The sequence below is a fragment of the Lissotriton helveticus genome, chromosome 1_1 (genome assembly GCF_964261635.1).
Source record: "Lissotriton helveticus chromosome 1_1, aLisHel1.1, whole genome shotgun sequence".
NCBI classification, from domain to species: Eukaryota; Metazoa; Chordata; class Amphibia; order Caudata; family Salamandridae; genus Lissotriton; species Lissotriton helveticus.
In genome coordinates, this window is record NC_136057.1 from 1,314,202,508 (window position 1) to 1,314,222,907 (window position 20,400).

General features: G+C 44.9%; 1 protein-coding gene across 1 annotated transcript in view; it reads right to left on the bottom strand.

The window, feature by feature from the left end:
• NOTCH3 (notch receptor 3) overlaps window positions 1–20,400 on the bottom strand; it is a 209,312-nt gene that overhangs the window by 47,439 nt on the left and 141,473 nt on the right. Inside the window, exons 15-20 of the mRNA XM_078681656.1 lie at window positions 19,331–19,444; window positions 7,896–8,015; window positions 5,947–6,099; window positions 5,294–5,522; window positions 1,411–1,612; window positions 89–242 (exon numbers count right to left, since the gene is read on the bottom strand). Of these exons, the coding sequence (XP_078537782.1) occupies window positions 89–242; window positions 1,411–1,612; window positions 5,294–5,522; window positions 5,947–6,099; window positions 7,896–8,015; window positions 19,331–19,444 (972 nt within the window). The remainder of the gene's footprint in view (window positions 1–88; window positions 243–1,410; window positions 1,613–5,293; window positions 5,523–5,946; window positions 6,100–7,895; window positions 8,016–19,330; window positions 19,445–20,400) is intronic.

Genomic DNA, 20,400 nt, shown 5'->3' on the forward strand with positions numbered 1-20,400 from the left:
GGTTCAAAGTTCTTGTTATTTAGTGCTATTTCATTCAGTTTATTTCACGTGTGCAAATGCACAGGTCAAGCCACTTTTAATCCCTCACCTCTCCTGCTAGCTGCCACCATGCAGGAAACACTGGGAATGTCGCAGTATGGACCGGTCCATCCCCCAGGACATTCACACTTGAAGGAAGCCCCAGTTTGCCTGCAGCGACCCCCGTTTTGACAGGGAGATCTGCTGCACCAGTCCAAGTAGTTCTGGAAGTAGGAGGAGAAAATAGGTTACATGTAATCAGGAGCATCTGCTCAGAACCAGCAATATTTACCAAAGACTCACAAAATCAATGTGATCTATTCCACTGCAATGCCACCCACATACTATGCACACAAGCAAAAATGATACTCTACGCTCAAGAGCAATCCGCATTCTTTTCTGACCATGTAGGTATTAACGTGGTGAGGAAGATCTGAAGATACTACAGTATGGCAGTATGGCAGCAATGAGGGACAATCAGAATTGATTGGTTTATCAGATGTCTACACATCACCTTATTCCATTTCAGTCTTTGCTTCTGCAAACCATTGTAATCTGTATATGGAGTCCAATTGAGTCAACCAAGGTGAATGGAAGCAGCATATTCAGAATGCACTGAATGGTTAATGAGTTCAGGACTGCAAAACGGGGTCCCTAATTGCATACAACCACTTGTTCAGCTCGGAAGGCTGAGGTAAAACAATGTGGTCTCACGACTCTTAGTCGTGACAAACAATTGTCAAGAAGGGAACGCCTTGCATCACGTGGTACAGATGTAAAGTCGAGGCATAATGGGGGGCAATGGGGTGTGGAGGTGTTGATGCTAAGGCTGGAACAGAAATTGACCTGGAGAGAGAGACCTGGAATAGAAGTGATCTCAGCTTGGAGGTTTAATAGAGCAGGTAGTAACAGCACCTTTCAGGTCGAAGGTGGGGTAGAAAGTTGGAGCGAGAGTGAATGCAAGGCCTCCCAACTTAAGGGTTGCAGGAACGGATAGGAAAGCATTGCCCTATCTGAAGGCAGGGTAGTAGAAGTGAAATTGGAGGTTAAGATGTGCCCCGCAGCAGGGAGGTAGAATAGAAGAGAAGGTCTTAATTCCTGGCAGGGTCATAGAATAGGAAAGATAACCTCATATCTCAACAGTCTAATCAAAGCGGAATGATGAGTGATGCTGTGCCTCTCAAAAGGGGGCGTGGGGGCAGTATATGAAGTGATGTCTTTCCTGCCAGCATGATGCTATAAATCAATGGGACATGCCATATTTAAAGCAGGTTTTCCTGTACCTTCCAAACAACTTTTCTGATGTGATCCACTTACCCATCAAAACAGAACCGGTTTCTTTAACAAGTTAAATGGCGCCTTTAAAAGAAAGCGGTTTAAGTGGTGCAATACCTGGCACTGGCTGCCTGTATAACCCTCTTGGCAGGTACAACGGAATGACTCCACTCCGTCTATGCACACCCCTCCGTGCAGACAAGGCTGTGACTCGCACTCGTCAATCTCGTGCTGACAGTTTAAGCCTGTGAAGCCTGGGCGGCAGGTGCAGATGTAGGCGTTGACGCTGTCTGTGCAAGTTCCACCATTGAAGCACGAGCTGCAGGGCGGAAATAGAAGTGTTGGAACAAGCATGCTACAGTCTTTCCCTTTCTGTTTGCAATCACAAGGCTAAGGAGCACCTCATCCCCATTATGCCCATTTTCTCATTCCATCTCGGATGTGCAGGGCCATAACGTTGGTTGACACCAGAGAAACAAAGTCAGTAACCAGAAAGAAAGCAAGCAAACAATGAAGTTGATGCCCATGCGCATTACCACCAAGAGGAGGAGTCACCTTACCTCGTGACTCAAAAGACTTCTTCGAAGAAAAACAACTTGCACATATCTGGACCCAACACTAGATGGCAGGAGTATGCAAAGCATGTGCATCTACAGCCACACATGCCTTGAACCAATGGTTATCTACAAGTAGTAGCTTCAACAGGAAGGCCTCCCGGTCTGAGTTACTTAGTAGCTTCACAAGATAACCCGGACAGGAAACCGTGAATTAACAGTACCAATACTTCTGAAGCTTCCAAGATTTTAATTTCTTAAGTGGTCCAAAATCTGCTATCTAGTAGTTAAACATGTTTCAGGTTAATGGAGTCAACCCAGGAGTGGCTGAACAGCCTATAAAATATCAACACCACCACATCTATCTTTAGATCTTGTTTTCACCTGTAATTGTTGCGAGTAGAAGGCCAGGTTGACCATCTCCCTCCATATGATGGGCACTGTTTCATTTCATTTTCATTTTGGGCATTTGTAAAGCGCCTGGAAGTACGCCCACCGGCGTGTCCCCGCGCTGTGATAAGTGAGAGCTGTGTGTTCAGTTCTGGTCTTTTAACCTATAAATCATTGCCATGAGCTGTGCAAGTCAAACTAGTTCACTGGAGGCTTGGACAGCAACAGCCAGAGTGCATTAGGCTGCCACATGAAAAGCAAGGACTGGAAAACAGTGCTTATGAGTGAGGTGACCAACATACGTTTGATGTGAGGGTGGGAACCGGGATAAGGCCTGCTTGCCTTACTTGTTAACGTCTCCTCATGTCAGCACTTACAAAGTGGTGCTTACTGAGTTTATGGGTAGAATTTCAAATTGGCATGATAAACATGCTGAAGGGAAACTTACCTCTTGAGAGCTTTAGTTGCTCATCAAGCAGTTATAGAACCTGTTTTCTTGTCATTAATGCTTTCCCTGCTTATGAGCAAAATGAATGTATGCAATGAAGAATATGATTTCCTTTCTAAAATATCTGTCTTCTACAATTAGTACATTAGTGCTTAAACTCCTCTCCAAATTAGTCTGCAGACTAAGTAAATCTTCAGGTCTTTGATTTACAAAGAAAGGTAAATGTTTCCTACCTGTAACAATCTGTTTGCATCCGGACACTGGGACATTCATACCCACCAAGAAGCCCAAGTCTGGCAAACTGCCCTTAAAAACTCTGTTCCTAGCGTTTCCACTGCAGCACAAAGGCCACACCTCTTTAGGCAGAAGGAAACTGCTCTTTAGTCTATGCGAAGTATGTGATCTAGAGGAGCACAACTGCAAACAGAAAACATTACTTACCTACAACAATCAGTTTGCAGTTTGGAGTGCTGTAAAATCATACCTAACCTTGCCGGATGCAAATAGGAGCTATGACATTTCAACGTAAATTACCTTTTAAATATAGTTTTATGTTATTCTAGTATGCACAGTATATACTGACTGCCCTGTTTCTGATTACTGCACTTAACTTACTCCCACTTGTATGGGAAAACACAAATGTGAGATTGAGTCGGTTGTGGTGCATTGTGGGTTTCGGGGAAGGGAGCACAAGTCCCCATGAAACGGAGGCATCTACTTCAAAGAAAACCACTGTGTAACATCCGCTCCCAACAGTACCTGGCAGGGGAGTGCAAAGCATGTGAATGTACAGCACTACAAGCTGCAAACTGACATGCAATATTTTCCTTCGCCTATGTTCATATCAGCACACTTATTGTTGATTATTTCCCACTGTCCGCATGATTCTCAATACATGCAAATCTATAAAAAGGTTTGAATGCGGGAGATGTAAAGTTACAGATAATTAACTTGGTTGCGTATATCAACTATTGGCCAAAGAACCCTTCACGTCTTGAATATATCCATTTGGTTAGGTCTAGGTGGAATTCTTGGTACGGTAACAGAGTTGGACTGGCCTGTAGGGCAATCAGGCAGTGCCCGATTGGCTGGTCTGATGGGTCAGTATGAGGGCCGGTCTTTTAGTAGTTGTGGGCCTGTTTTTTCGCCAGGTGGACCGGTATTTACTGTTGAGTTCACTGATATTAGCGAAAGTATGGCCAGCAGCAAGCACAAATGCATGCAGTCTCCCATACCGTGCAAAATACACATACAGAGTGTCTTTAAAAGTTTAAAACTAGGCTGATTTGCAAACTTGGGACACTTTTTGGGCTATCTAGTTTGCCAATTGGCCACTTTTAGTTTGGTTATCCAGGGCAATTTTGTTTCCCACAGTCCAACCCTGTATGGTGAAGACACTGAGCTAGGGAAAAAAGATTTTGGGGAGGGGAGGTTGCGGGGGCATAGACTTCGAGAACCTTTAGTGCAGGCATGTCCAGCGTTGGTCATTTAAGCCCACTCCATCCACACAAAAAAGTAGTGTAGAGACTTAATTTAAATTGAACTCAGCAACTGATATTGATTCAAAGAATTAAACTTGATATCCCTGCTAAATAATGTAGTGCGGGGAAAGTCAAGGGCCAGAAACACAAACAAGTGTTTATGGATCATACTTGTGAAGAGTATAAAAAGGACCAGTATCTGCCTTTAAAGGAAGCTATTTTGGAGCACCAGGTGCTGAGAAGTCCCCAGTACTGTCAGAATGAGGGAACCCAAACAAAGTGATAGAATGATATCCCTAAGCGAGGGACTCTGGGGAACCCTTAGTGTGGCACTTCATTCTATTATTTTTAGGTGTTTTGCATCTCTCCAAACAAGTTAACACCACTGACAGTATGAAAATGAGCCATACCATAAAAGAAGCATGCGGACAGGCCTCCAGCGTTTTGCTCACAAAGTACTGTTCAACACAAAAGAAACCTGAAAGGCATGGTTTACAGCACTAGCACCCCAGTGCCAAAAATGGAGTTGTGCTCATGTGTACAGAGTGTGCTTATGAGTCTTATAAGACGTAAAATAGTATATGTACTGGCAAACCAAGTTCTTCTTCCCCTTCCCCCAAGACTTAGCCTGGTCAGCTCTTATAATTAGGAACAAGAGGATATAGAAAGTCCTGGACAGACTGGGCGAGTATGAAGCACAATATCTGCAAACCCGGGTTTTGCAGATCCCTTTCAGCTAAAACCAGTGCAGAATTTGCAAAAGCTTATGCATCCTTGGGGCTGATTATGGCCATGCTTACACTTGTTTCTGCAATTCAATACTGAACGGACACTGGTGTACAGATCTGGTAAATCAGAGGGTTAACACAATCCTTGGGTGACATTGGAGAATATGTGAATAGTCTATTTTAACAGAGCATATCCATATTTACTCAAACTGCTTCACTACAATGATCCCATGAGAAAATACACGAGTTTGGCAAGTCTGTTCATGAGCTCTTTCAAAATAGGGGGAGGGGATCGAGCCAGCTGTTAATTCACCTGGTAATCACATCTATATAGCAAGCAATTAATCACCCACTTAAGGTTCTTCTTAAACTGCGTGCCAGCCCAAAATTCCACCTCACCTGGCTGTGCAGTCCTGGATGTTCTTTTCACAGTGAATGCCGGCATAGCCTGGCAGGCACGTGCAGGTGTAGCTGTTGACATAGTCCGTGCAGGAGCCTCCGTTGCGGCATGGGCTGCTCAGGCACTCGTTGATCTCTGTGGCACAGCGCGGGCCGGTGAAGCCAGGCATGCAGGTGCAAGAGAAGGTACTAATGCTGTCTTGGCATGTTCCCCCATTCAAACACGGATCTGTAGAAGGAGAAAAAGAAAATTAACAGAGCACCAAGAAGTACACTGAAGCATGGTGAGCAGCAATGAAAAATAAGTCATCAGTTAGTCGAGGAGTGCTCCAAATCTGCAAGGGTGAGCCTGTGACTTATAGGTCATTTATTCAACAATGTATCTGCCACCTCCACAGATTGCAATTGTATTTATATCACACTTACTACGCCTCACGAGTAGTTGAAACACGCTACTCCTGAACCGGAGGTTAGTGGCTAATCAAGTTGCTTTTGTTGGTACTAGCAATTAGTCATGTGCTCTCAAGAAAAGAAGACAAAAACGATGCAGATATATGGAGCTTTTTAAGGACTGGTGAGCACTATATACACACATCTCAAATGAAATAAAGGCTTAAGCAGCACAGATGTGCCTTTCACACCACAGTACTCACTAGGTGCACAATCATTGATGTCAGTCTCGCAGTCAGTGCCACTAAAGCCCGGGCGGCATGCACAGGTGTAGCTTCCACGAAGATTGGTGCATGTACCCCTGTTCTTGCACGGGCTCCTGTCACATTCATTAATATCCACGTTGCACTTCTGACCTGAGAAAATAAATTGAAAAATGAAAGGTTGGGTCCTGAAACCATAAAACATGAATAAAATGTCCTTAACATCAGCATGTGTATATTTATATATAGATCATAGTAAAAACAAATGTATGCACTCAGTCTTGGTTATAACCACTTCACTTGCTTGAAAATGGACCCACCAGCTGCTAAACATCATTATTACATCCTCTGGCAGGACTCTACCCTTCTCCATGGGCTACATCATCTCCAAAGTCGCATTCAAATTGCCCTAGTGCCAAGGACTGGCTGCAGAGGTCTGCGCACCGCCTCAACATTTGTCTGAGCGCCTGCATATTCTACATGGAAGAGTACATGGTTATATTCAGGGACATTGGAATTATGAGATTCTTTGGACATGGCTTTCTACTTAGAATTATGGATTTGCCACATAATCCATCATCTGCTGCATAATATGCAGATTTCAACAATTTAAAAATCAGTTTCTACCTCGAGTAGACCAAAAGATACTAAAAACGTGGCAACGTGTGTCAGTGTAAAGTAGAAGGCTCTTCGCAAAGGTTGAATGATCGCCATTCAGTTGCTTATTTCTGTATTTAGTTGTTAAACTGGTATTTTTTAGGTGAAATATTTGGCAAGACAATATTACCATGTGAAAAATTAAATAATAAATTAATACTACCAAACAATGTGCTGCATTGTGCAGCATCATGTTGCTTTTCGTGCTATATAATTTAGTCAACCCTGCTGCATAATTTTGTGCTCCGCTGCTACATAATACATGTGGCCACCGATATATTCCACCACCACCAGTATTAAATTGAGCAGATAAGAGCTCTTGAGCAGATTGCAGACTGAAAGAAATGTGGCGGTCAAACTAGGATTCTAACTGGTCCAACTTGCCTGGCTAAAATGGAACACTGAATGGAAGATTTCAAAACTACCTTCCTTAATAGAAGCAAGGATTGCTTCAATTATAAACCCAAAAGAAATGCTACATTTGTCAATGGACAAACGGCACGGTCTCTTAAAACAGATCGCTTCGGAAGATGGAGCCTCCAATATAGCTCAGTGACCTTCATGCCATCTTGAAGGTCACACATTCAAGTATGTTCGGTCTACAAGTCAGTAAAATCCTACAGGGCGGTTAAATCATTTGAGAACACCTGATCTGAGCATCGATTTGGGATTCAGTGTGTGCTACCTAACTTATCACTATTAGAGTTGTTTTTTTAATTCATATTTACCTCTTGTATCATGGCTAATCATTTAATGGAACTGGAGGTAAATTTAATTTGTGACATTTTCATAACTATGGTAATTATTCCCTAGACGCTAATACATCTGCACTACTTTTGAGGGAATACTTGTAGCCAGTTATGGACAAAAGTAATTCTGCTTTGTGTAATATTAACATTTTCGTACAGCACCAAGCCTATTAAAGAAGGCTTACCAGCACTTCATAACGGACAGCCTTCCACCCTACCTCCCCCTCCCCATCTCAGGTGCAGGGTCCTCAACAGACAAACTGCATTCAAAGTATTATACCCAGTCAGAACTAAAAAGTAAGATTTGTCAAAGCTTCTTCCAAAATGACTTTCATTCATAAATTTCAGGCCACTGCACAACCCCTTTACTCTAGGGCCCAATGGAAGGACCCCTAGCAAAATCCACGCCATACACGGATCCACTGGAACTGGGAGTTCAACAATTATATTAATCTCTCTGAACACCTCATCCAAACTGAAAAGCCTGAAACCAAATAGTTAGCATTAGTAATAGGTCTGCATGCAAGGCCCAAGGACCCTTACCTTGCCAGCCAGGGGCACAGCTGCATAAGAATCCTTCGTAGTCTGGTGTGTGGTCACAGACACCGCCATTTTCACAAGGGTTGGAGGAGCAAGGAGCTAGGACATTCTCGCAGTTACGCCCTGTCAAGAAGAAATTGTAATAAACTGGTATGGTCATCAGATTTTATTATTACAGTACCAGAAAAGTACATCCGCTCAGACATGGACGCTCCTGACATACAATAAATTAAATAAGCCAGAGTTTCGCTCCACCCTTCTATGACCATGCACAATAAATGGTGAAGCTACCTGCTCGACCCCTAGGAAGCACACTAGCGCCTCGACAAGTGGTAGAAAAGTGCTACAGAAATGCTACAATCAATTAGTGGTTTTGAGGGCTTAAAGTGTTGATTCTACAAAGACTCTGGATACTAAGTACCACAAACCAGCTCCAAACACCATCAGAAAGCTGCAGTGGACATATGTATGGAAGAGTTGCAGAAGGCATGGGCCTCTCAAAAATGCTCCTAGAAGATGGGGAGGCTTAGCAGAGCACTACGGAGTGCGGAGGGTTCTTGGTGTTACCTTGGAATCCATCACAAACTTCAAGTAGTGACTCGCCAGCTAAAGGCAAGAGCCCTGAATCCAGCAAGCAATCAGCAGGGGATGCCAATATTAAACCTCCCCGACTTTGCTTCACCAATGGGACAGTAAACTATTCCAATTGCAATTTACTCCATTCGGAATCATGAACGCAGAGATAAGCAAGAACTACTCAAGCCAAGAGAGGAGTCAGAGCACAGAACGGAAACCTGCATGCAAGGTAGAGGTCCGATGTTATAAGGCTGGTGATCACACGGTAGCTTTGGAAGTTTCAGGCATAGCAAGCTCTCTCAAAAAGAAAAAGAGCAAACGTTACCGCTTTTCTAGGCATTGAACCTGGATGAATCAGTGAGACTTATGTCTGTTTACAGGCCAATACTCTGCACAACTCGACAATGCTGCACAGTGCCAGTCTGTACAATGCCACATCATCTAAACGGAAACAACCTTAAAGGATGAACTTGGGGGGGGGACAGGCGCTGAAATACTCCATCCTTACATTAAGTGATAAATGTAGAGTTGCAATGACAGATGGAAATGTGCAATCACCTATTTCATGAAGATCTCTGCCACACGCCGGGGAATAAATCGAATATGTTGCGAATATGGTCTGTGTGACAAGAAAGCACTGGCGAGGAAATTAGGGATGCATGAGGTGCTGCAGCACCCCCACGAAACTTGAGAGTTTAGAAGGAGAGTGCACAATAGTCACAATCCAAATGTTTTTTCTTGTGACCACTTTTGTTGCATTTTCAAAACAGACTCTCACATTCACTACACTTTTAGTGAGGTGAGCTTATTGGCAAGCGTCCCAACTATAAAAAAAATTAGACCAGCACCGCGGCCTCAGATAAAATAAAGGTGAATACAGAAATGTGACCCTGCAGTTGAATAACTTAAAGCTAGCTATCTCAATTTAAAATGGAAAACTTGCCTCCAGTAAAATCGGAAGCCCCATCTGTACAAAAGAAATGGCTTTCCATTCCAAGTGTATGCCTGTAATACACCCATGATGGCTCAGGGTGGTGCTGTTACTCCATACATTCAAGATCCTAGAAATGGTTTAGGTTACAAGAAAGCCACAACAAGTAAACGGCAAGTAACCACGTAACCGCCAATGGCATGTCGTTTTCCTACAGAGATGACATTAGAACTCGGCAACACGTCGATAAAGGCAAAGCGGCCTGATGTCACACGCTAAAACCCTGTAGTTGAAGACAGACGACAGTGATTCAAAGAGTTGGTGGCAGAATGGAATATGCTACTTACCAGTATGCATCTGTTCTTGGCATAGAGGGCTGCAGAGTGGTACATTTATGAATAGATCGCCATCTGGTGTTGGGCTCGGATGATTGCACTTTGTTTTTCTTCTGGAGAAGTCTTTGTCGTCATAGGTGACTCCTCCTCTCGGTGTTAGTGCGCATGGGCATCGGCTCCATCCTTAGATTGTTTTGCCATAGTAGGGTTAGATGGAGTAGTGTAGTGTAGTACATAAAGATATGCCCATGTAAATGTATCTAAATAAGATAATGTTGGGACAGACACAGGTTTCCGGGGAGGCAGGGAGGGCATGTACCACTCTGCAGCCCTCTATGCCAAGAACAGATGCATACTGGTAAGTAGCATATTCCGTTCGAGGCATATGGGCTGCAGATGGTACATTTATGAATAGATTGTACAGCAGTTACCTCCCTAGCGGTGGTCACCAGTGTCTGTCGCAACTGTCTGAAATAGAGTTTTTAATACAGCTTGGCCCACTCTGGCTTGTTGTGCAGCCTGTACATCAACACAGTAGTGCTTTGTGAATGTATGTGGTGTAGACCAAGTTGCTGCTCTACATATGTCATCTAGGGGAATGTTCCCTAAGAATGCCATAGATGCTCCTAGTTTTCTTGTGGAATGAGCTCTAGGAGGAACAGTTAATGTTCTCTTTGCTTTAATGTAACATATTTGTATACATCTTACAATCCATCTTGCGATGCCTGCTTTAGAGATAGGATTGCCCTTATGTGTTGGGGAAAATGCTACAAATAGTTGTTTAGTTTTCCTGAAGTCTTGTGTTCTTTCTATGTAGTACAAAATGGCTCTTTTAACATCTAGTGTATGTAGAGCCCTTTCTGCCACCGTCTGTGGCTTTGGAAAGAAGACTGGTAATTCCACTGGCTGATTGATGTGGAATGCTGAAATTACTTTAGGCAAGAACTTTGGGTTTGTTCTAAGAACCACTTTATTCTGGTGTATCTGTAGGAATGGTTCTTGTATTGTTAATGCCTGTAACTCGCTTACTCTTCTGAGTGAGGTAATGGCTATAAGGAATGCCACCTTCCATGTAAGGAATTGTATTTCGCACCTATGCATAGGTTCGAAGGGTGGTCCCATTAGTCTGGTGAGTACTACGTTGAGGTTCCAGACTGGGGAAGGTGGTAATCTTGGTGGAATGACTCTTTTAAGACCTTCCATGAATGCTTTTATCGCTGGTACTCTGAACAGTGATATGCGCTGCCTGTTTTGTAGGTATGCTGCTATAGCTGCTAGATGTACTCTGATAGATGTGTACGCTAGATTACATTGCTGTAAGTGTAACAAGTAGCAAATAATCTCCCTTGTTGATACGTCTAGAGGGTTGATATTGTTATTAGTACAGTGTATAGCAAACCTCTTCCACTTAGCTGCATAGCATGCTCTGGTGGTTGGACGTCTCGCTTGTTTAATTATTTCCATGCAATTTGGGGGGAGATCTAAGTACCCAAATTCTAGGATTTCAGGAGCCAGATCGCTAAGTTCAATTGAGTTGGATCTGGGTGCATTATTTCTCCATGGTTCTGTGTAAGGTGCATGGGTAGAATTCGTAGCTTTTGATGTGGCACTTGTGAGAGTTGCAGGAGCGTGGTGAACCACGGCTGTCTTGCCCACGTGGGTGCTACTAGTATCATGGTCATTGAATGTTGTTGCAGTTTCCTGACCACTAATGGGATTAGTGGGAGAGGGGGAAAAGCGTATGCAAATTTGTTGGACCAATTTATCCATAACGCATTGCCCTGCGACAGGTGATGTGGGTACCTGGACGCGAAGCTTTGGCATTTTGCGTTCTGATGAGTGGCAAATAGGTCTATCTCTGGTTGTCCCCATCTTTGGAAGAATGGCTACAGTATTTGTTGGTGCAGTTCCCATTCGTGTATTTGTTCCGACTGTCTGCTTAAGATGTCTGCTATCTGGTTTTGAACTCCTGGTAGGTGTTCGGCTAACAGATAGATGTTTTGAGGAATGGCCCATCTCCAAATTTCCTGTGCTAGTCTGGATAATTGGAGAGAGTGCGTCCCCCCCTGTTTTTGAATATAATACATTGCTGTCATGTTGTCTGTTCTGATCAGGACTGCTTTGTGGATAACATGTATCTGGAAGGCTTTCAATGCTAGAAACACTGCCAGTAGTTCTAGATAGTTGATGTGCAGTGTTCTTTCCTGCACACTCCACCTTCCTTGTACTGTGTATTTGTCCATATGTGCTCCCCATCCGGTGAGCGATGCGTCTGCTGTTATTGTCACCTGTGGAATTGGCTCTAGGAACGACCGCCCCTTGGTAATGTTTGTTCTGTTCCACCACTTCAGAGAGCGGTGTGTGCGGTCGTCTACCAACACCAGATCCGTAATCTGTCCTTGAGCCTGATTCCACTGTGTCGCTAAGCATTCTTGTAGCGGACGCATTTGTAGTTTTGCATATGGTATTAGCAGTATGCAGGATGACATCATGCCTAATAGCTGCATGAACACTCTTGCTGTTAGTGAGTGTTGTGGCTGAAATCTCTGAATGATTGTAAGCATTGCTTGGACTCTGATTGGGTTGGGGTACACTTTGGCTTTTTCTGTGTCTATGGTAGCCCCCAGATATTGTTGAACTTGGTTTGGTTGTAGGTGTGACTTTGTGTAGTTCACCGTGAACCCTAGCTGGTGTAGTAGCTGAATTGTCTTTTGTGTGTGTTGCAGACACTCCTCTTGCGACCTGGCTTTTATTAGCCAGTCGTCCAAGTATGGGAAGACATGAATTTGTTGTCTTCTTAGGTGAGCTGCTACCACTGCCAGGCATTTTGTGAACACCCTTGGTGCCGTCGTGACACCAAATGGGAGGACTTTGAACTGATAATGTTGTCCTTCTACCACAAACCTGAGGTATTTCCTGTGGGCTTTGTGAATAGGGATATGAAAGTAAGCGTCTTTTAGATCCAGTGTAGAAAGAAAGTCCCCTTTCTTCAGTAAAGGAAGTACTTGTTGGAGCGTGACCATGTGGAAATGTTCCGAATTTATGTATGCGTTGAGAGGTCTTAGGTCCAGTATTGGCCTTAGAGACCCGTCCTTTTTGGGGATTAGGAAGTATAGGGAGTATACTCCTGTTCCCTGTTGGTGCTGTGGAACCTTCTCTATGGCATGCTTTTCTAGCAGTGATATTACTTCCTGTTTTAACAGTGTCAGGTGATCTTGTTTCATTGGACGCTGTTTGGGGGGGATGTTTGGTGGGGTAGCTGTGAGTTCTAGGCAATAACCATGTTGGATAATTTGTCTTACCCACTTGTCTGATGTGATGTTTTCCCAGACAGGTAGGAACTGTGATAGGCGTCCCCCTACCGGTGTTATATGGTCTGGGGGAAGCTCTATGAAGTCACTGTTTTGGGGTTGGAGAGTTGCGGTTGTTGTTGTTTCCGCGACCTCTACCCTTGTTGTTGTTACCCCTGTATCCACCTCTAGAATTACCTCTGGGTGATGTAGGTGTAAAAGAGGTTTGCTGTTGGTTTGTACCTGTACTTTTGGATCCTCCTCTATAGGTGGATCTACGAAAGGAACCTCTTTGTGTCGGCTGTTGCAATGCTCCCATTGATTTAGCCGTTTCGGTATCCTTTTTCATTTTTTCTAGGGCCTCATCTGTCCCTGTGCCAAAAAGTGTTTTCCCATCAAAAGGTTGGTTAAGTAACGAGGTTTGTACCTCTTGTTTGAATCCTGACACTCTGAGCCATGCATGTCTCCTTAACATGATGCTTGTATTTGTCGACCTTGCCGCAGTTTCTGCCGCGTCTAGGGCGCACTTTATTGAAGTGTTAGTAATTAACTTCCCTTCTTGTATAAGTTGATCAGCTCTCTTTTGATGTTCTTTAGGGAGATGTTTGATGAGTGTTTCTAACTCATCATAATGCGCTCTGTCATACCTTGCAAGTAGTGCTTGCGTATTAGCTATGCGCCAACTGTTTGCCGCTTGAGATGCTACTCTCTTGCCAGAGGCATCTATTAGTTTAGACTCTTTGTCAGGAGGTGGCGCTTCTCCTGTAGATAAAGAGTTTGCTCTCTTGCGAGCGTTTGTGACCACTAGTGAGTCTAGAGGAATTTGTCCCTTAATGTATATTGGGTCTTTTGGAGCTGCCCTATATTTTTTATCAATTCTTGGGTTCAATACCCTAGCCCTCACTGGGTCTTTGAATATCTCTGATGTATGACTGAGAAGGCCTTTTAGCATTGGTAGTGTTCCTGATGTTTTTTGTGCAGTAGGTAGTGTCTCTAATAAGAAGTCCTGTACTAGAGGTTCTGTATGTAGGTCTACCTTATGAAATGTTGCTGCTCTAGTAATGAGTTGTGCAAACCCAGTATTGTCATCAGGAGGTGAAGGTTTTGAGGGATATGACTCAAGGTCGGTATCATTACCTGATCCCACATTATACTCCTCCCATGGGTCTGCCTCCTCTGGGATTGTGTCCTCATCATCCCCAGGGTGTCCCCCCTCCCCTGTGTCACTCTCTCCATCTGTTGTAGGTGTAGATGGACGTGTGGGAGGAATATCTGGCCTATTGTGAGGAAGAGGCGAAGATGGTGTGTGAGGTTTGGGAGAAGGGGGAGGAGTTGTATTCGTCCCCATTGTTCTCTTCTTTGGATGAGCCTTGTCGTCCAAATATTCATGTTTCCTCTTTTTAGGTAGTTCTGTGACTACCTTGCCAGTCTTTGGGTCAATAAACAAAGTCTTTTGTTTAGGATCCGTTCCGTGTTCCTGTGTCGGTACCGCAGTTTTCGGTTCCGAAAGGTGTTTTTTCTTTGAAATGTCCATTTGTATTTTCGGTGCCGAAGTTTTGTTCGGATCCGACTTCTTCGGTATCGAAGATGTCCCCGGTGTCGAGGGTGTTTTCGGCGCCGAAGCGTGCTTCGGTGTCGACATGGACTGCTTCGACTTCGAGCTTTCCTTGACCTGGTGCTTCGGTGTCGATGTGGTCGGTTTATCGGAACCGGAACCACTATGATGGGGGACCGAGTGTTTCGGTTTCTGTTTCGTTGCCGGGCTCGAAGGCGGGGCGTTGGAAACTTTTTTCGGTTGTCTGACCGGGCTCGAGGGCGGGGTCGACACCGTGCGGGGTCTGTTTTTCGGTAAAGGGACGTCGTCACTCACGGTTTGTTGGACGTCGATTTCCTCGACGTCGGACTCGTCCGCTTCTGACCCCGCCTCGTCGGCCTCTTCTTCCTCCTCTTCTGGGTGCTGGTCCTCGAACAGCTCTGGGATTGCTTGTGACTGCATTCTCGATACCTCGTGTCTTCGGGCTCGACGGTTTCTAATCGTCGACTTTGACGAGAACGCTGCACAGGCCTCACAGTCCCTGGATTCGTGTTCAGGGGACAAGCAGAGGTTGCACACTTCGTGTAGGTCCTTGTGTGGGAACTTAGCACCACACGTTGGACATTTTTTGAATGGAGTCCTTTCCATGGACCCCGGGCTGGACTACGTCGAGTTTCTCGTAGTCGTCGTCCTTCGAATCGCGTCGGTATGGAGTGAAGTCGCGTTCGATAACGATACCGTCGATTTGGAAAGGAATACGCGCCGGTTATAACCTTCTTTGTTGAAGTCGGTCCGGAGCGCTTCGATCCTCATCCGAACCCGATGGCGGAAAAAAACAATCTAAGGATGGAGCCGATGCCCATGCGCACTAACACCGAGAGGAGGAGTCACCTATGACGACAAAGACTTCTCCAGAAGAAAAACAAAGTGCAATCATCCGAGCCCAACACCAGATCTATTCATAAATGTACCATCTGCAGCCCATATGCCTCGAACCCATGGTTACAGTTTAGATTTGTTTTGTTAAGAAGGAAGAAACACACCCCTATGGATTAATGCAAGTCCTGCAAACTGGTTCGACTTCAAATACATTTTTAAGTCTATAAAACCTCAAAGGGGTCAATACAGGGTGGATCTGTAATCAAAATCTTCGGGAGGAGCAATGGACTCCAAGAATCCCCTCCTGGTATAAGGTGTATCGTTTCGCTGCACGGTAAAACGCCTTTGACAAGGAAGGTAAGGTTGAAAAAAAAAAAACGTTTTAAAAAACACGCCAATGTGGGGCCCGTCTGGATATTTTTTTTTTTTTGCAGTCTATCTGGAGAAGCACAGCGGACTTTTTTTTCTCCCGAAGAGGTAAAATTAGTCAAAGATAGAAACCTAAAGAGCAGATAAATCAGGCTTGCCTGCCCATTCTGAAGCCTGTGAGAGATCACCCAGGTTCAAAGGGGTCCCGCGGCGCATTCTCCAGCGCGGAGATAGGACGAGCTGACGGCCAGCGGGGCAGGCCCTCTGTGCAACCCCGGCCTCAACGGGGGCCGGGCGGTGTGCACCGGAGCCAGGGGGGACGGAACCCCTCCCTGTTCCGACCAGACAATCGCAGGACTAAAGCACTTTAGGGTGGAACTGATGTAAAGGCTGATAAGGTATGGGAAGTGTTCTGATGTGCTTAGATGTAGTTTCCATTCATTCTCACCCCCTCCGGGCACTAACAATTACTCAGACAGATCTCCAATAAGGGCCCCGTCCACCAAGCAATTCATCTGCTGTTAGTAACAGCACAGGTGTGAAGATTTCAGTGCTCAGACTCCAGTGGTTGTCTAACTCAGTGGTTCGTAAACTATCTTGTCTGCGACCAGAAAAAAAAGGTACATTTTCAACGAAACATTTATTTTATTCAAAGTTTTGTATAGCGCGAACAAGATCCTTACAGATATCAGAGCGCTTCACAGAGACAGGGGTAGGGGCAGCAGGAAAGAACAGGAATAATGGGAGCAGTATACTAGTCACTAACATAGTAGGATAATAATAACGTACAAAGAACATATCAATATACAATCAGGTAGACAAGTAATATAAGACGGCACAAGTCATTAATCTCACTACAGAAGTGTTCAGGTAAACCCTGGATGTGTGGGTGGCTTATACCAAATTCTTAGGCTAGAGAGAACACTGAATGGGGCATCGGGAGGGTGATTCAGTGAACCAAAGTGTATCATATATAGGTCGGTAGTAAGAGGGTAGCGTAGTAGTGTCACCATCAAGTATAAGTATAGTGCCAATGGACAAGGTGAACAGTGATACAAAGCGATGCAGAGTCTCTGATCCAGTACCTATAAAGTTCAGGAGATCTTGGCCAGAAGGATGGTTTTCACCTCTTTCTTGAAGAGTGCAGTGGAGGAGATAAGCCTGGTTTCAGGAGGGAGCGCATTCCAGATCCTGGGTGCCATTCCTGAGAAGGAGCGCTTGTATGTTTTCTCTTTCCGAAATCTACGAGGTTTCAGGAGTAGATTTTTTGTACTTCTATTGGATCTCGAACCTCCTGATATAGACAACTTTTGAGCGAGGTAGTTGGGTGCATTGTGGTGCACGGCCGCGTGTGTCATAACTGCAATTTTTAGCTGTATTCTGGCTTCAAAAGGCAGCCATTTTAGAGACTTTAAGTCTGGGGATATATGCGAGTGTTTTCTTGAGCCAGTAATGAGTCTCGCGGCAGCGTTCAGGGAGGCTCTTAGGGGTGCCGTTGTGGATAGCGGGAGTCCGCTGAGGGCCACAATTCCGTAGTCTATTCGAGGGATGACTAAAGCTTGTACAGCAGTTTGGAAGTCTTCGGCAGGGAGGAAGGGTTTAATTTTCCTCAGTGTGTTGATTTGGAAGTTAGCTCCTTTTGTGGTTTTGCTAACGTGCTGCTGCATGTTGAGCTTGGCGTCGAGTGTGATGCCTAGGGATTTCGCCGAATCCACGATGGTAGGTTGGACATTGAGTGCTGTTAGGTTATTGAGCCAGGTTTGGGTGGTGGAAATTTTCGCCGGGGGTGAGATGAGTAGGAACTCAGTTTTCAGAGCATTTAGTTTGAGGTGATTATCGGCCAGCCAAGATTGAGTGTTAATAAGTGTGGAATTCAGATGTTTGATATCTTCCGGGGATTGTAGCTTTAGGTAAAGTTGTGTGTCGTCGGCGTACATATGGAATTGGACATTGGAAGCTTGGAGCAAGGTGGCGAGCGGTTCCATGACGAGGTTGAACAGTGTGGGGGCGAGGGAGGATCCTTGTGGAACACCTAGATCTGCAGGCACAGATTTTTCCTTATGTTTCTTCTGTAACTCGTATCACGGTTGTGTACAATAAAGGTTTACGTTTTTCCCCGAACTGTCTTCATGTCCCAATTTTAAACTTCCTCAATTTCGCATAAAGCACAGCTAAGAAACAGGAAACCGAGTTTGTGCCTCACTAGTTTTGAACGCGGGTCTCTGCATAATAAATGTGCCCTTTTGGAAATGTCTCTGGCTCTATTGAGCCCCCTACTTGGTATCGATCAACTGGTTATTCCATTGTTGGTGGTCACTAATCTACTGTGGATCGTTTTTTTACGTTTGAACATCTTTGGGGCTCTCAGTAAGAGTAGGACTGGGCGAAATGCACGTAATTTCCTTTACAGAAGTTATGCGAAGTGCTCAAAAAGTTGTGAGAAATTGTACATTATTATGTAAAACACTGGCTTCGTATTTTGCGCTATTCTTCAGCACAAAATGTGCCTTTGCATCCATTTTTGGTGTGAAGGTGCATTTCACACACAGAAAAAGCACTGAATTGCGCAAGGCATGAGCATCAGCTGCTTATGTTTGGTTCATTCATGTTTTTTCACAAAGGATTTTTGCTTAAAGTCTCAACTATGTAATGTGGCATCATATCATGCATTTTGTGAAACAATCGTAATGCACAATGCTGAATATCATGCAAGTTTACACTTCCGTAAATTGCATTTCGCCCTGGCACAGACTGGCCCCTAACTGTCCCCTGTGGTCTTCAGGGGGGGGGGGGGTTTGGAGAGAGAAAACACTATCAATCCATGCCACAGAGGGCATCCCCACCCTCTTTGCCAATTACCACCTCCTTAATGCAGCATAAAAGGATTTGATTATAGGGCCTGAAAGGAGGCATTTCATCGGAAAGGACCCGGCATTTCTTTCTCTGCGTGTTATTTGTGGGTGAACTAACCGAAAAAGTTACTTACCTGTAACATTCATTTGCAGCTTGTAGTTTAGAGCTTCAATTTCAGATACTTTGCACACTGTGGCCATCTAGTGCTGGGCGTAGAAAGGTGCAAGTTGTTTTTGTTCGAAGCTGAGTTTTTGGTTTCGAAGTGACTCGATACTTCCACTCCCTCCGACCACTAGAGGGCAGGCCTGTGCAAAGTAGGGTATCTACAGCAGAACATGCTGCAGGCTAGGGAGTTTTCAGCTCCCTGGTATCCATGGACCAGATAAAGAACAACTCGTAATAAGTTCCAAGATGTGCTAACTCGGAGTTCTTCATACACCGTGTATTGTGTATTATGACACCATCCTCTCCGCTGGTAAGTCACCGTCGGCGCTTGTGCAGTACGGGTTTCACGCCACTGCTGGCCCTGCCCTGAAGGCGGCAATCTGAATGTGTTATGAAACAGAAATGCCGACTGTGGAAGCAGCGCGGTTTTTCCCATGTCATTGTTTTAGGCTCATCTCAGCCCATGGTTTCCACATCACTCACCCAAGGCAGTTGCCAGGACGTACCTGTATAGGGAAGGTCACAGAGACAGCTGTAGCTTGCAATCCCATCCACACAGGTCCCCCGGTTCAGGCACGGGCTGGACGCACAGTCGTTCACGTTGGTTTGACAGTAGGTACCTGTGGGACGAAGAAACACTTGTGATGCACGGTCCAAGCTGCAACAAGAGGCATGAGAAATGCACCACGGGGCATTCTGAAGAGATGCTTGGTTTAAACTCCAAAGTTTGATGAATCATTGTGACAAGAAGCATGCGACAGAGCAGCCTAAAACAATTTGTAGAACAAGTAGTAAGTCTAGCCCTCTACCTGCCTTTTAACCAAATTCTAAAGAAACCCAAACGATAGGCTGCTTTTCTTAGTTTAGCATCAATCTCCTCAGGCACAGCAGCTGCCAAGTTCTAGACTCTTAGCAAAGCATTCACTCGCCACAAACCACAACTCCCAAGCAATGCTGCTCATCCCGAGGCAAGATGGCTCCACTTCTAGACTGAGTGACCTCACAGGACAGCCAATTTACCAGCCCAGTCCTCATTCAGGTCTGTACGACTGACGGCTGGGAGTAACTGAAACACTGAAAGCTGTTATAGCTCAGTGACTGGCTGAGCACAGCAGTGTGGCAACTTTACGTGCGAGTTGACCACGTTGACCATTGCTCACCGCATATAAAGCAAGTTAGACCCATCCCGAGTAACCAAGGGGAAGTGCCCTCTACAATACACCTGGAATACCTACACAACACTCACCGCAGCCACCGAGGAGACAAGCTAGTCCAAACTATACCTGCACAAGACCTTGGACTTCACAGAATTCAGAAGTGAGCACTGGACCGTACGCCGCTTAGGTGTCCACTTTTACAATGAACCAGATAGCTTTGGCAGTAAACACTGGATGCAGCTAAAGCATAGATGACAGCATCTACTCAACAAAGACTAGTAAGCAGCGCTCATTAGAAAGCAATTTAATTAACAAGGATGCTAATGGGTTAGGAATTTGCATTTAATTACCTGACCCTCAGTGCCTCTCAGTGTGTGTTTTCTATGTCGGTGAACACTGGCAATTAAGTCATTGTGTAT